Raw genomic sequence first — 17,450 nt, 5'->3', positions numbered from 1 at the left:
ATAAATGGCTGCCCACTGCTCCAGGTGTGTGTTCACGGTGTGTGTGTGTTCACTGCTGTGTGTGTGCACTTTAGATGGGATAAATGCAGAGCACTAATTGTCACGTCACTTCACTTAATTAGTGACACTTAACCTGCATCTTAAAATCTTTATTTGAATGTTGCAATTAACATTTTTATTTTTAAACCTTTATTTATTTGTGCTCTACATGTGCTCACTATCTATGAATAAATCTTTGACAGAGACCCCTCCCCTATCAGCCAATCACTGTTAGTAAGCATGCTGACATCATCCATAGCAATGAGGTCAACCCCACCCTTACTCTTAGCTTAAGACTTCTCTCTATTCCTTAATGAAAGTTTGTCTCAGCAGCTTTGTGAATAGGTTTTAAGAGAAAACTTAGCTAACAACTTTTACTGCTATTTAGGAGAACTCTTAGTGGTAAGCTAAAATGTTTTGTGAATACGGGCCCAGAGTAAAAAAAAACACAATATCGCCACCCACTGGATGAAAACACACAGTTCACATAACAAAGTACAGGAACAGTTAAGAGACGCTACAAAATAAAATCTCATTATACTGACTGTCAACCAAAATAGTTGATAGTCACGGTCCCAAACTTGTTCTTTCAATACATTAGAAGTGAGAAACCTTTGCACGGATAAAACCCATTATCAATTGCTATACTGCATTTACATAATGACACACATTGTATTGTAAATCACCGTGACAAATAAGAGAAAAGTCACATTAGGTTTTTCACAATTATGAATTTAAAATGCCATTTATGTCCTAAAAATGTCTACTAAGACTGAGACAAAACAAAACATACTGAGTCATTTATCTTCAAGAGCTGTATGTTAATGCATCAAAACTGATACAGTGCATACTTGGTAAACCAATGTGTTAAATATCATGATTTACTGTACATGATTAAAATCAAAACTTCTAACTGCATTAGATGTATGACACATCTAGAAGACACATGGCTTTAAAGATCACTTCGACTGTTGCTATCTAAAAAAAGCCTACGTGATTCATTTTACTTGTCTAATCCACAACACTGAAAATGTTTCCTTGAAGATTAGTGGAGGAGTTCAAGCCTTCTGTTAAATAAGGATAGTAGAGGAATCCATTCAGTTTTCTTCCGCCCCACAGAATAAGAAATAAACCTGCTTTTGCAGAGCTTATGCTACCATTCTCTACCATGCAGAAGGCCTGGGCAGCTGCATCGAATGGCTTTTAAATACAATACATACATTGACATGCACTGCAGCCTCTGGACGGCACTAAACATTTTAAATGCACGGTAGAATCACACTCTTTTAAAGGGCCAGTTCACCCAAAAATGTAAATTCCGTCATCGTTTATATGGGTTTGGAACTAGAGTGTGGGTAAATGATGACAAAACTTTAATTTGGAGGTAAACTGTCTATTTACCATCACACTGGTCATTCTACAGTGTCAACCTTCACAGACTCTGCGAGTAAGGACAGATCCTAATCTCTAAATGCTAAAGACATAAAACTGAACTTTACAGAATACAGAGGAATTAAGATCCAGGGTGTTCAAAGCTTATAGCAGGTGTCAAACACTCTCAGGATCTTGTTTTTCCTTTCACAGAGTCCTGGTTCTCTGAAGTGTGACGGGCAGGTGGTTTTCAGAGAGAGTTGTGCTTCAGTGCTGGAGAGGGGCGGTGCTGTGCGTCACCTGTTCGATCCAGGGCAGATAGCGGCTGACCCGTGAATATACACCTGGGTACGAAGGGTCACCACAGCTGTGACCCCAGGAAATGACCCCTGTCAGTACCCAGCGCCCTGCCTCGCCCTGACACACTAGCGGACCCCCACTGTCGCCCTGGCAGCTGTCAGCATGCTTTCTGAGGTCAGACGTCATACTGCCAGCACACAGCATGTCGTGGCTAGTGAAACGCTCGCCGTAATGCTTCTTACATTGCCACGAGGGCAGAAGAGGTACCCAGGCCTGAAGAAGAGTGCTGGGATGCTCAGTGTCTGAAAAATAAGGGAAAAACAAAAGGTTGCAATCCATTTAAAGGGACAGCTGCTCAAAAAGGACATTTCATTTCCCAATGTTGTTCCAAAACTATATGACTTTCTTTTGTTGAACACGAAAGTAAATATTTTGAAAAAATGTTTTTGTCCATACAATGAAAGTTAATTTTCATTTTTTTGGAAGATCTGTCTCTTTATAATAACTGATAAATGTATAATATATAATATAATATATAGATAAGAATAACATGGAATGAATGGAATGAAGACTGTTCAAGTTTGGAATCATACATTTTTTTGTATGTTTTTGAAAGAAGTCTTTTATGCTCACCAAGGCTGCACTGATTTGATCATAAATCCAGTAAAAACAGTAATATTGTGAAATAATATTACGAATAAAAACTGTTATTATATATATAATAAATTGTAAAATGTTATTTTCAGCAGCCATATATTCCAGTCTTTAGTGTTACATGATCAATCAGAAATCATTATTATATGCAGATTTGGTGGTCAAGAAACATTTCTCGATTCAATAGAAAGTCCAAATGTACAAATTTAATTTGAAATAAATATATTTTGTAACAATGTAAAAATCTTTACTGTTACATTTGATCAATTTAGTGTGTCCTTGCTGGAAAAAAAGTATTAATTTCTTTAAAAAAAAATCTTACTTAGCATAAACCTTTAAACAGTAATTTATCACAGTTTCAACAAAAATACAATGCAGCAAAACCTGTTTTAAAAATGGACAATAATAAGAAATGTTTCTTGAGCTCCAACTCAGCAAATAGGAATGATTTCTGAAAGATCATGTGACACTGAAGAATGAAGTAATGGCTGCTGAAAATTCAGCTTTGTCATCACAGGAATAAAATTAATACATTTAAAAATATATTTCAATAGAACACAGTTCTTTTAAATTGTAATAATATTTCAAAATATTGCTGTTTTTACAGTATTTTTACTCCATCAAATAAATGCAGCCTTGGTGAACAAGAGATTTCTTTCAAAAACATAAAAAAATTTAAAGATTCTTAAAGAACTTTTCAAAGGATTTTTTAAATAAAATAATATATATATATGCATTTCATATTGTGCCAATATTGTGCCCTTGTAAGAAAAGAACAACCCAATATTACCTGTCATTCCCCAGCCAGTGATGACACATGATGCAGGTCTTTTGCCCCACTTGCTTCCAGGTGCAGGCAGGCAGACGGCATTAGTATGAGGGTTAAAGGACACGCACTTCCCCTCAGCACCCTTCAGCCGGATCAGAGCCACGTCGTGCTCCCAGCTCTCTGTTCGGTACTTCTTGTGCACTTCTATGCGCTCTGGAGAGAGGACACGTTCAAAATCATCCTGCTCCCGTGTGTTATAATCCCCGAGCTTCACCACGTACCGTGAAGCATCACTTCCAAACCTGTAGAATCAAGACATTCATTCATATTACAGATGATGCACTACCATTTCAATCATTCCGCTGCTAATCTCATTTTAAGTGTTGAGTGTTACTTTAGTGTTGATTTACAGGAGCTGTCTTATGTTAATCATTCTAAAACTGAGCACAACTTCTGCTTCATTACAGCGCAATGATTTGTGCACATTAATATGTACATTAACGTTCAAAAGAGAGGTTGATAAGATTTTTTAATGTTTCCGAAAGAAGTCTCTTATGCTCACTAATGTTTTATTTTTATTTTATTTGATCAAAAATACAGAATACAGAAATGTGACCCTGGAGCACAAAACCAGTCTTAAGTCGCTGGGGTATATTTGTAGCAATAGCCAAAAATACATTGTATGGGTCAAAATTATAGGTTTTTCTTTTATGCCAAAAATCATTAAGATATTAAGTAAAGATCATGTTCCATGAAGATATTTTGTAAATTTCCTACGGTAAATATATCAAAACTTAATTTTTGATTAGTAATATGCATTGCTAAGGACTTCATTTGGACAACTTTAAATGTGATTTTCTCAATATTTAGATTTTTTTGCACCCTCAGATTCCAGATTTTCAAATAGTTGTATCTCGGGCCAAATATTGTCCTATCCTAACAAACCATACATCAATGGCAAGCTTATTTATTCAGCTTTCAGATGATGTATAAATCTTATTAAAAGATTATCACTTAAGACTGGTTTTGTGGTCCAAGTTCACAAAGGAGTAATATTGTGAAATATTAAACCGATTTCTATTTAATAAATATAATTTATCCCTATGATGGCAAAGCTGAATTTTCAGCAGTCATTACTCCAGTCTTTCGTGTCACATGATCTTTCATAAATCACCCTAATATGCTCTAATATTCTAATTTGGTGCTCAAGAAACATTTATTATTATTAATGCTGAAAACAGTTGTGCTGCTTAATATGTTTGTGTTAACTGATGACATCTGGAAAACATGTTCACAGTTCACAATGCTTCTAAATTGGCCACTTATTTTTGTGCTCTCAGTGATTTCAACTCAATCAAAATCAGTTAAAAATGATTATGGAATTGGATTCGGGAGTTGAGGAGCCTAGGCATAGCAGCTAATAGCACTGATGTCCAGCAGGTGTCTCTCTTACTGTTTGAAGCAGTGAGCTGCAGTGAGCAGCCAGCAGGAGTTGATGAGAGTGGCTCCGCACAGAGGCTGATTCCCTTTAGATTGAGATCTGAGCCACAGGGACGCCTGCCAGGGCCAGTCACCCCTGTGGGGTATACATATGTGCACAAACAAACAAACACATAAAGACACAAACACAATGGATGTGGTGGAGGAATAGAGTCATATTTATCTGCAGTAAAAGAACAGTTTTAAGTAGAGTGTCAGCATTGAATTTTAACAATCAAAGAACTTATAAACACAATTCAAATTTAAAGCATATTAATTTTTAGATGTTAAAATTAATTACTATAAAAAACTATAAAATTACTATAAAAAAATCATCTTAGCTTAATATTTAGAAACAACTGGCAAAGTAGGCTATTTCTATGTTGCTTAACCCAAAAAGTATAATCACTGAGGGTCTGTAGTGCGAAAAAACCCCCCAAAAAAAACAGAAACATTGGCTCAACCTATTGTGGTATTTAAACACTATTGCAGTATTTATTGATATTTTGAATTAGCTTTTATTTTTATATTTTCAATTTTTATTTTATTAGGTTTTAGTAATTTTGTTGTTTTTATTAGTTATTTTTATTAGTTTTTTATATACATGTATATTTCTATTTGGTTTTATTTTGATTACAGTTTTAGTTTTGGTACTTCAACTTCAACTTATTCCAGTTTGCTGAAAAGGCAACATTTCAGATTTTTGTTTTTCATACGATTTGACTGATTTTTGTTTTTCTTTTAATATTTATATTTCATTTGATTTCAACTTTATTACAATTACCAAAACCAATTTTTAATAGTTTTAGATTTGGTTAACAATAACAACACCGCAATGGCATGTGTTTGAGGTGAAATCTGTTTAATTGCATATGCACTGTGTATATATATATATATATATATATATATATACACACTGTCAGTGAACTACGGCTATGTGTAGTAAATGCTGCTCCATCTGAAAGCACGTGATGATGATTTCTTGCTGATTACAGAACCGGCTTTTTTAACAAAATGGCGTTAAATATCGCATGCGATTAATCGTGCAGCCCTAATACACACACATACACACTTTTTATTTATTTATTTTTATTTTATTTTGTATTTTTGTAACTTGTAAATAAAGATTACTGGAGCATGTTTAACAAGAAAATACTATCTTTCTAGAAATTCTTGTCTTTCTACTTCACAAAATTGTGTTACTTTTTTAGTGAAAATTGTTTGAAAGTACTTTTTGTCCAGTGTGGGGTATCTGGAAAGTTGTTAGAAACTATTTTAGTTATAATTATAATTTCAAACATTTTAATGAATTCATTTTCGGACAATAGTAAACATCTTAAATTAAGCATGATCTTTATATGCAATAAAATAAATTGTATCTGAACAAATGTCCACAACATGTGCTCTAGAACTGATTTAACAGCAGTAAAATTTAGATGACTGCTTACCTGAGAGATTTATATCCTCCAACAATCCTCTTGCTGCGTCTCTCAGCGCCGGCTCTTAAACCACAGGTGTGTGTGCCCACCACTGCTATGTCAGCCTCTGGCTCTGGCAAATAATCACACACCACACCTGCATCCTGTCCATGCTTACAAGTGTAGCTGTCTTGTCCTTTAGAAGGGCACTCTCCGAGGAGCGACTCCTTCCCAGTGCACCTCACATTGGTCAGATGGATGGTCCCCTTCCCTGCTCCGAAATAACCCATCGGTCGTGCTTTTGACACCCCACTGCCATAGAGAGCAAAAAAACATTCCAAGACTTTTCTTCTACTCAGCTATCTGCATTCATCGTGCCCGAGAAATAATAAATCATATTCCATAGTACTGATTATGAGATGCTTTTGAGCTATTTTGTGTTAAAATTATGCAAATGGTTCCGTACGTGAATCCGAGCTGTCTGCAGACGACGGCAGCATTGACATCATTCCAGCCATGATCACAGACGCTGCCCCACTCTCCGTTAAGAAACACCTCCACTCTGCCCTCTTTTCTATTGTCGCCACCTGCCAATCGTACCAGAGGTCCTGAAACTACAGAAAAGCAAGCAAAATAGAGAACAGAGCTTAGATTGTGTCACTTATGTGCATCTTCAAAAAGTAGTTTTTCAGTAGTAGTTTTCCATTTAAGCTTATTATAATACAGGCAGTTACACGGAATGAACCGAAAGACATGAATGATTTAAGAAATTTGGTGTGACTGCAGACTTCAGTTTATTTTGTTTCAGACAAAAGAAGCACATCCACCTCAGTCTTGTGTAATGTATTAGGAGTGAAAGAAACAGGCTCTGTTACTGGCAGTGTAGCTTAAACCACAACATGACATGTAAGCACATGATGTTAACAGTCAGTGAAAAGGAAGAACCTCAAAATAAGGTTTCCATTTTTAGAATGAATAGTCAGTGCTTTATAGCATCTTAAAATGAACATGAAATCAAAATAGACCTTTTATTATTTATTTACATTCTTAATACACATTCATGCACATCTTAATACACATTCTTTTTGTATGCAATTCATCAGTGCACGTTGCAGAAAAAAAAGCTTTCCTTTTCAGTTATCGTCTTGAATATGTGTCTTGAAAACCCCTCCCTCCCTTCATTCTCTAATATGTAGCATCCCAACTTTCACAATTCAATCAGTTCCTAATGGATAAAAGTCCTGCGCTGCATTATTCTTATTAAATATCCTTTTTTTTTACTCAAATGTGTTGCATAATCAAAGTATATCGGGTTGTGCATGCCTTTTCATGTAAAGATGTTAAAGTCAAATATATACATTACATTTTTCCAACAGGCAGAACACACACATACAACATAATGTAGTTGTGTAAGCCTTCATGTTGCCAACCACACTAACCACAGATCTGCCACTTGTTCAAAAAACTGCTTTTGTGACAGATGGGTCTGTAAAGCTTCTACTCTCCAAAGAAAGGCAATTAATTAATTATTATGATTTATTTAAACATTATACTTATTATTAAGTGTGTGTATGTATGTGTCTATATTAGGTATGTATATCGTTTTAAAGGTTTTTTCTTTCTGTTTAACATAGTGCTACTGGGTTAGACGCGACAACAGACCACACAACACAACCAGGAAGAAGCACAATTCATAACCGATTCGTACAGGTGAGTAAAACACTACAAAATAGCTACAAAAGCAAATTGTGGAAATCTAAAATAATACAATATACTGTACTTTCACAGACTTCCATAACTAAAATTTCCATTTCCTGCAAAAATGACTACACAGTGCTAAACATCACAGAGAAGGTAGCCATCGGCACCATCTGTCTGTTGATCACACCTCTCAGCCTCCTGGTCAATGTGCTCATTCTGGTTGTCATAGCCTGCTCTAGGAACCTACGGCAACATCCGTCATACCTGTTTATGGGCAGCTTGGCATTGGCGGACACTATTGTATGCATCTGTTTCACCATCAACTTCCTGAATTTCCACCTTTCTGACAAATCGTTTGAGCAAACAGAGTATCTGTTTAAGCTGAGTGGCGTGACCATGGCGTTTACAGGATCAGTTGGAAGTCTGCTTGTGATGGCAACTGACCGCTATCACGCCATCTACAAGGTTTCAACCTACAAGGTGCTGCTGACACGTAAAAGAGCCTTGGTGGCTATTGTGACTTTATGGGTTATGGCTGCCCTCATTTCCTTCCTTCCTCTGATGGGCTGGAGATGTCAGCCTTGTCAATCATGCTCCCATCTCTTTCCATATGTGAATCGTTACTACTTGGGATTATTTGCCAGTCTTGTGTTGGTGGTGATCGTCCTCATACTGGTAGCCTATGCTCTGATAGTGTGGATGGCCCACAAACATGAAGCCAATATGTCCGCTGAACATCCAGAACTAGCACGTATGCGTGTGGACATCCATTTGGCAAAGACTTTTAGCTGTATTTTGCTAATTCTGTTAGTGTGTTGGCTGCCTGTCCTTTCCTTCATGATGACAGATGTAGTTGCAACAGAGCTTTCAAAACCACAAAAAAAGGCATTTGCCTTCTGCAGTACACTATGCCTGCTGAACTCAGGCATCAACCCATTGCTATACACTCTGCGCTGTCGTGAACTACGTGCAGCGTTTAAATCATTAGTAGCTAGTGTAAGGGGATGCAAAGGTTGTAGTTCACCAGCTAGTGACTAATACCAGTGTATGACATTTAACAACGTCTAGCTAATGAACAGAAGTGTTAGCTCCCCCTAGTGTTGGTTTCTAAACAGCAACAGCTTTATTTCTGTTTTCAGTTATCATTTCTTAAATTTTGATTAAATATTGTGTAAAATATAATATAATGTCCACTGTATATTGAGCTTTCTGTGCATTTAATTTCTATCTGTAAAAATAAAAACAAATGTAACAAGGAAGAGATCTGAGGATGCACAATTTCTGTCTGCTTTTATAATTTTCATTTTCACTGTTTTTTTGTTTGTTGTGAGACATACACAGGTGATTACTGTGAGTATGTGAGCGTGTATTATTTCTTCTTTTTTGTTTCCAAGTTTATATATATAGTTTATTATATATATATCTATATCTATATCTATATCTATTTATATATATATATATATATATATATATATATATATATATATATATATATATACACTAACATTCACAAGTTTGGAGGTGGTAAGTTTTTTTAAATGTTTTTGAAAAGTCCAATTTATTTGATAAAAAATACATTAAAAACTGTAATATTATGAAATATTACCATTTAAAATAACTCTTCTTTGTTAATATATTTTTTATTTAAAATATTTTAATTTATTCCTGTGATGAAAAAGCTCATTATTAAGCACCCATTGTGTCACATGATCCTCAGAAATCATTCTAATATGCTGATTTGATGCTCAATAAATATTTCTTATTTTTATCCATGTTGAAAAAACAGTTCTACTGCTTAATATTTTTGTGGAAACCGTGCTACATTTTTTTTTTCAGGATTCTTGATGAATATAAAGTTCAAAAGAACAGCATTTATTTTAAATCTTTTTGTAACATCATAAATATATTTAATATCATTTTTGATCAATTTATTGTATCCTTGTTGAATAGAAGTTTCGTTTGACAGTAATTGTACTAGTGTAAAAAGTTGCAATTACACTCATAATTGTGATATATAAAGTCTATTAGAATAAAGTGACAATTACAGTAACTTTAAAACAAAATTTCCTATAAGGTGGAAACTTCAATTCGTACTGAACGTGCAAAATCCAATGCTACATCAAAGGCTCTAATGTTCTTTAAAAAAGTAAGCCCTTTTTAAATGTTTCTTTGTATGATAATCAATAAAATCATGAATTTTGACTTTGTCATCTTTCATCTCTTAGATAACAATGCTAGCAGAACATTATAAGCAACACACAGCCACACACATTTTGATGAATCTTGCCATTCAAACCTAAGATTTCAAACATACCTATTCAAACATACTAAAAATGTCACTGACTGGGAGCAAAAAGAGTATTGAAGTTATATGATAATAGGTTAGATTTAAATTTTGTTTGTTTGGGGAAAATAAATCATGTTTTTCTAATGTTACACTGTCAAATGTCAAAGGTAGCATTGTGGATGCCAAGGGCTACACGATACTGTATTGAAATTTAAATAGAAGTTTTTATCATTAAAAGCAAGCACTTGGGAAACTACAATGGCTGTGTTTATTCCTGGCCTCTGTCAAAAAGTGACATTTAGATCCCCTCTGAATTTCAGAAAGGGTCAAAGCGGTGCACACACAGAGAATTCTATCAGCAAAACGTATCTGCACCGACCTCACACAAAGCCTTACTCACACACTGAAGCGTATGTTGGTGTGTGTTCAAGATAACTTACCAGTACTTTCTGGAGCCAGTGGGACCTCATTGTTTTCTACCCTGTGGCAGAGTATTCCAACATCTTCGCTATGAGAGCAATCGTGTCGACCCCACACACTATGTTTACACTCCAGCAAAGAGCTCTCACTGCCCTCACACTCCACATCGTCAAGCAGAATCAGCCCTGTTCCTTCTCCGAAAGCGCCAGCAGGAGAGACCTCTGCACCACCCCTACATGGACACACACACACTCATGATAAATTCCCAATAACATAAAGCCACTTTAAATTCTCCCGCAAAATAGTTCATTTATACATATAGATCTTATAGAGACATTCATACGCCCACATTGGACACTTACAAGGCACACACACTTTTAACATTTATTCAGTAAGGATGCATTAAATTGATCAAAAGTGACAGTAAAGAATTTTACAGTGTTACAAAAAATCGGCATACTAGAATGATTTCTGAAGGTGCATGTGACACTGAAGACTGGAGTAATGGCTGCTGAAAATCCAGCTATGCTATCAAAATAATAAATTACATTTTAAAATATTACAATTATTATAATTTATTTTAAATTGTAAAAATATTTCACAATATTGTGGTTTTTACTGTATTTTTGATCAAATAAATGCAACAGGGACTTTCAAAAACACCAAAAAATCTTAATGTCACCAAATTTTTGAACAGTAGTGTTTACGTAATACAGCTACTGTATATACACAGCTACCGGCAGGATTAAAGAATAGCACCTGAATCCCAGCTGTCTGCAGACCACCTGTGCATGCTGCTCCGTCCAGCTGTCATCACACACCATGCCCCAGTCCCCAGAGTGATATACTTCCAGACGACCTTCCCATGGGTTATCACCGTCTACCAGTCTCACTACGCCATCTGAATGCATATGCCAACACACACTATATACACACATTGCCTCTCTGGACAGTTTCTGTATTGCCAATGGAAGTGATAATGTACAGTCAACTGAAACAAAGTCTTATGTCATCCTGAAGGGGTTTATTTTGCGTTAAAACCAGTTTGCTGTACACCATTCCATTTACATGACTACTTACCAGATAAATAAATAAGTGGACATGAAATATTGATTCGAGTCTAAATTATTATTATTTTTTTATGTGAGAACAAAGAGACCAAGGAACGATACAAGAGATATAAAACTAGCACAGTCAGTTTATGTCGAAAACTGTGTATATTAGGGTAAACTGCACAGAATATTGCGAATGACCAATCAGAATCAGATATTCCAGAGAGCCAAGGCTGTAAGTGTTTGTATGTGTGTGTCTATGTGTAGGATGAGACCTGTATAGGGATTGCATGACACCCCAGCGTCTTCCATATGGTCACAATTGTGTTGTTCCCATCCGCTGTGACGGCACTCGTCCAGAGAGAGCTCATTGCCTGTGCACTGTACTGCGTCCAATTGGATCGGCCCACTGCCCTGCCCGAAATGAGCCCATGACCAGGCTTTAGGGATCCCCCTGGACACACACAAAGACATATATACAAAGGAGATCTAAGTGCCCTATAAAGTGGACTTTTGTTATCTTAAGTAAGATTCAAATCCAAAGAGAGCAAACATGTTCTGTTCGAAGGGCTCTGCAAATGGCATAGGGAATAAGGGAACATCGATAAACTTCCCAGGTGGTCTCCCATCCAGGTGCTGACAAGCCTCAACCCTGCTTAGTTTCAGTGGGAATCCAAGAGGCCACTTGAAGCACTGAGTACAGTATCACACAAAAAGGCACACACAGACCATTAAAATGCTTCTTACTACAGATTCGTTTGAAAGCTAACATGTTCTAACTATAACCGACAAACACATCATTCAGTTGCTTTAATGCTGCAGTAACTGAAGTCATGCATATCATCACTGCAGCTCATGTGACATCTCACAGCCTTTATTCTCTACAACTGTTACAGCAACATGATGGAGATGGTGTATGAGAGCAAAAAATACAACAGCGCAAAATAAATAATTCAATCTTCCTCTCATCAAGATAAGAGCACTCAGGAATGAAAATACCTCACAAGAGACAACATGTGCTACTGCTTCTTCAAAACCTTGCCAAGATGTTTGCAAAAGGCATTTTAGAAAAGGTAGGAGTTAAAAGTATGATGTATTACTCTGAAACCATCCACTTTATATTTATGACAGGGTGTGAACGATTAGTATTTGATGTATTAGTTCTACATTGGACTCACCCCAATCCGAGCTGCCTGCAGACCACCTCAGCATCCATGTCATCCCACTGATCATCGCAAATGGTCCCCCAGTGCCCATTATGGAAGACCTCAACTCGTCCCTCAAAGTACTCCTCCCCACCAACCAACCGCAGCGGCGGTCCATTACCTGAGCAGGCAAACCAGGAATCATGACCCAAAGCCACAAACACATCAATAAATGTAGTGACACCCAGAATGCTCTGCATGCAATTATCTCTTTCTGTGAAATAATCCAAAGGTTCTTAACTAGTGGGTTGCAGGTCTTCTCTAATAGGGTCGCAGAGGGCAGTGAAAAAAATTATGCTAATTACAACTAACCATATAATTATGCGTTATTAGGGTAGCAAAATAAAATCTGAACTTTTAGGTAAAAAAGAAAAGAAAAATACAACCCAGGCTACATTAAATACTGGTTCATGGAAAAATCTGCCGTTGATATATATACTTTATTGATACAGGCCTATATACTAAAATTTAGGGTCAGTAAGATTTTTCTATTTAAAGAAATGAATACTTTTATTCAGCATAGAGGCATTAAATTAATCAGAAGTGACAGTAAATACATTTATAAAGTTACAAAAGATTTCTATTACAAATAAATGTTGTTCATTTGAATTTTATATTCATATATACAGTATCACACATATATGATGAGCATAAGGTACTTCTTTGAATAACATTTCAAAAGCTTACCGACTCCCAAAAATGTTGAACAAAAGTGTAAGTATATTTGCATATTGTTTTTTTATTTGATCATGATAATGTGGTAATGTGTTGGGTCATCAATTAATGTCCACTATAAAAACTAGGTCCTGAAGCAAAACCAATCACTACGATCAGATATATGCACAGCTGCTGGTAATATTTCATATATAATAATAATAATTCATGTCAGGAACACATTATATGCAGCCATTCTTTCAATTCAAGGGCTAAAATACATAATTTGCTGTCCTGGTAACGCAGCACAGTGCACATGTGTCCGTATGTCCTCAGATTGTGTCTTCAATAAAGCTCTCAGTAGGCAATCATGAGTTCAGATGCCATTGATTTGCTTTCCAACCTCTTTTCTCGTTTTTTATCCCTTTGTACCTTTCTACAAAAGAAAGTATGGCTCTTTTGATTCCACCAAAGAAAGTATAATCCCCCACTGAAATGTTTCATTAAAATTTCTAATCTCAGTAAGCGCCAATTTAATAAGTCAATATGAATGGACAAAGAAGCAGCAATAATGGCAATTCAAAGATAACATAATCATCCTCATGATGTTCCATCAAACACCCCGTGGTTTTCTGTCTTAGTATTCAGGTAGATCAGACATACTCAAATGACGTCGCTCGAGGGCCACTTTTAGAAAATGCAGGGTGAACAGGGAAGAAATAATAGAGTAAAATGTGCAGAAACTGACAATTACAGCAATGTCTAATTATATTTTTCATATTTATATCACAACACTGAAGAAAAATCAGTGTCACAAGTCATTATCCACACTGTTTTAGATCTTCAATTCTGTTTTTATGGCAAAATCTGTGGAATTAATTTCAAATTTGACAGAGCTGAGAATAGTCCACTCTTATCTGTAGCTGAAAGCATAATAAAGCATAAAGGGGATTTGTTTATAGAATTTTATCAATCAACGATGACATTATTTTGATTTGCGTCAAGATTATAAAAACAAGAGTAAATTAACAGCTAATACTGCAACTGAATGTAATTTATTTAGCAGTTTTTACAGCCGGTCTGCACTGCAAGCAAGCAACGAGGTGCAGCACAACACATCATGAAAAAAACAAGACGCTCACATTATAAGCACTTGTAGACAACTTTGTTGATTATAATGGGAGCAGTCTTATTTGTCATATTGCGATGTTCACTTACAATGCAGACACAGAGGCTGAAATTGAATTCTCGAAAACAGACTTTAAATAACCCTGATGATCTTTGTATCCAATTTAAAAGCACTTTTTCTGGTTTATGACAGCTCTGTGGTTTTGCGAGGGCATCTAGATGCAGGAGTGTTTATTTCACTTAAAAGGTCATTAGCTTCACTGTCACAGAAAGCACACTGACCTTCAGGTGGTGCGCACACTACTACGGCCTCGTTTCCATGGTTACAGTCACTCGTAACAAACTTCCTGCTTCTGCAATCCAGCAGGGATTTCTCATCACCACGGCAGCCAAGGCGGGCGTAGTGAAAAAGCCCGGAGCCGGGGCCAAAATATGAGTGCTGGAGAGCCGTGCCAATCTCACTACAACAAACGGAAAGAAATATGAAGAAGTTATCTCCTCCACTGTTCAGCGACGTGAGTCTTTCCACCCACTTTTAGATGATTTAACAAATGCTAAATCAAAAATAGACATAGTAAAAAATTAAGACACTGTGAATTTTAATTAATCATTTAAATATACAAATGAGTACCCTTGCTTTGACCACACTGAGAGGCACAGATCCATAAATCTATGGAAAATCAGATCTGATACTCACAGATAAAATAAAGCAGGGCTGAATTTTATAAAATTAATTACATTACGAATTTTTCAAATGAATTGCAATTAATCATGACATATTTGTAGAGAAAAAAAAAACAATTACTATAATTCACAGACATTACATTACTGTTTCAGTCGAAGCATCATTTTTCACATTATATTTAATCCATTGTTCTAAATTAATGTGTTAAATTGACAGCCCTAATTAGAAATAAACATAAATTCCCATACCCCAGTCCAAGCTGTCGGCAAACCACACTAGCATCACGGTCTGTCCAGTGTGTGTCACAAACCGACCCCCACTGGCCATTCAGGTAGACCTCCAGTCGGCCACTCTTTGGGGATGAACCTCCTGCTAACCTGACTGCTCCTGAATAAGTGAGAGATAAATATATATATATATATATAATACTTTCCGTACCCACTGTATATATATATATATATATATAAGAGTAATATGTGATTGGTTGATAACAGGAACAGAATGTTGATCCAGGAGCATGTCCTACTTAGCAAAGTCACAGTCACAGTCACCTTTTGTCTCAACTGCACACAGAATGCAAAGATGCTTTTTACACAAGCTTCTTCTTTCTTTAATTATAAACCTTTTCTAATTTTCCTGAGATACATACAGAGTATTCTTCACAAGAATGTCAACCATTGATTTCTAAATATGAAGTTGATGAAGTTGAAGGAAAGTAGGACAACAGTACACATAGAGATCCTAAAACACTTATTTATCATCTGAAGAATGTTAGAATATTCGAACATCTAAGGCTGTCGTCCCACTAGCTGATTTTCAGTCATAAGCTCTTGTGTTTCTCTCTGCGGGAAGCGTTAACAGCCCCAGAGACTCAACTCCCTGATGAGTTAATGGATCTGACCCAAACTTTTTTTTCAGCAGATGCAAAGCCACATATTGCAAACACTGATTGTGTTTTTCTGGAATTCTCAGACACTAAAATGAATAAAATAAAACGGTGAGGGTTGTTTATTGAAAGCGCATCTTTTTCTCATTGAAGCTGTGCATGAATATTCCGCAGCAAAATCCGAAGAGATTCATTGGGTAGATCTGAATTACTGTTTTTTTCTGTTGTTATTTTGGCGAGTTTCACATTGATTTGCCAAAATTAGGTATTGCAATCTATGACCAGAAACTGCAGATTGCTGTTTACATAAAATTTTTAATCAGTGAACATGACAGATCTCAGACAGAAAAATGTTGTTTCGACTTGGCTAGTGGGACGCCGCCTTAAGGAATATTATTTTTAAAAATCATATTACAAAAGATCTATAATACTTTTTGAATTTACTCACTAGTGGAGCATAGCTAGCCACCTTTAATGAAACGCTGTAGTACTCACCTTGATGGCAGTCGCAGTAGGCCCAACCAATGGCCCCTGAACTCTGCCTGAAAAAACACCATGGGTTGGACTCACGGTCAGGATTTCGACAAAAATTGTGCTCTCCAAGACCCCTGCCCGGATACTGCTGCATGTAATCTGGGAATTCGGTCCACTTTAGACAGGGTGAACCCGAGTCGGTCTGAGAAACTGTGCCGTTGTAATAGCCCAGCTCAGTGAAGCCCTCAGAGCAGGACAGAGGAACTGGGGGAAAAAAGAGAAAAAGGATTTTATACTGTGCATAAATCCGATTTAGTTTTCAAATCCCATCTTCAAGGGTGACTGTTCACACTGATATTTTGCAAGTGATGAAGTCTGATTCGTTTGTTGAAACAGTAGTCAATATCGAGTGTGTCTACATAATATGAGTATCAGCATGATGCCATGACCTATCTATCTATCTATCTATCTATCTTGAGACATTTAAAGAAGTAACTGTTATTCTGCATGCACAAATATTCTTGTATCTTGTATCTAACAGCGGCCCTTTTGTTTATATCTCCCAACTTGGCCTCCACATCTCCTCCAAGCCATGAGCACTGATTCCTCAGGCCCTGGGCAGGAGAGTTAAAAGAGAGAGAAAGTGGACATCTGGATGCCTCTTTCAGCCTCCTTTTCCAGCATAAAGGATGAGGGATTAGACAAGGCTGCGCTCTAAGCAGGTGCTGAGAAGCTGAGATGAGCAGCCAATAAAGCGGCAGGGAGCCGAACTCTCAATGACCTGCCCTACTTGAGACTCACCAACAAGAGCTACACCACCCGTACAGGATTTAAAGGCACAATTATTTCAAGCTTGCACCTTTTATTAAGGAAAAGTTATGGTTTCTACTAGGGCTGGACGATATGGCCAAAATTGATATCACGATAT

At 36.5% G+C, this 17,450-nt stretch overlaps 1 protein-coding gene across 1 annotated transcript in view; it reads right to left on the bottom strand.

Moving 5' to 3' along the window:
- Nucleotides 1-453: 453 nt before the first annotated feature.
- Nucleotides 454-17,450, bottom strand: part of LOC107684096 (neurotrypsin-like) — a 36,778-nt gene continuing 19,781 nt past the window's right edge. The window contains exons 4-15 of the mRNA XM_016480276.1: nt 16,544-16,786; nt 15,411-15,549; nt 14,760-14,938; nt 12,669-12,816; nt 11,766-11,944; nt 11,198-11,339; nt 10,459-10,670; nt 6,497-6,638; nt 6,061-6,342; nt 4,587-4,709; nt 3,155-3,435; nt 454-2,012 (exon numbers count right to left, since the gene is read on the bottom strand). Coding sequence (XP_016335762.1) covers nt 1,678-2,012; nt 3,155-3,435; nt 4,587-4,709; nt 6,061-6,342; nt 6,497-6,638; nt 10,459-10,670; nt 11,198-11,339; nt 11,766-11,944; nt 12,669-12,816; nt 14,760-14,938; nt 15,411-15,549; nt 16,544-16,786 — 2,405 coding nt within the window. The 3' untranslated portion in view covers nt 454-1,677. The remainder of the gene's footprint in view (nt 2,013-3,154; nt 3,436-4,586; nt 4,710-6,060; nt 6,343-6,496; nt 6,639-10,458; nt 10,671-11,197; nt 11,340-11,765; nt 11,945-12,668; nt 12,817-14,759; nt 14,939-15,410; nt 15,550-16,543; nt 16,787-17,450) is intronic.

The sequence above is a fragment of the Sinocyclocheilus anshuiensis genome, unplaced genomic scaffold (genome assembly GCF_001515605.1).
Source record: "Sinocyclocheilus anshuiensis isolate Anshui unplaced genomic scaffold, SAMN03320099.WGS_v1.1 scaffold553, whole genome shotgun sequence".
NCBI classification, from domain to species: Eukaryota; Metazoa; Chordata; class Actinopteri; order Cypriniformes; family Cyprinidae; genus Sinocyclocheilus; species Sinocyclocheilus anshuiensis.
This window is presented reverse-complemented; position numbering and strand designations above follow the sequence as displayed.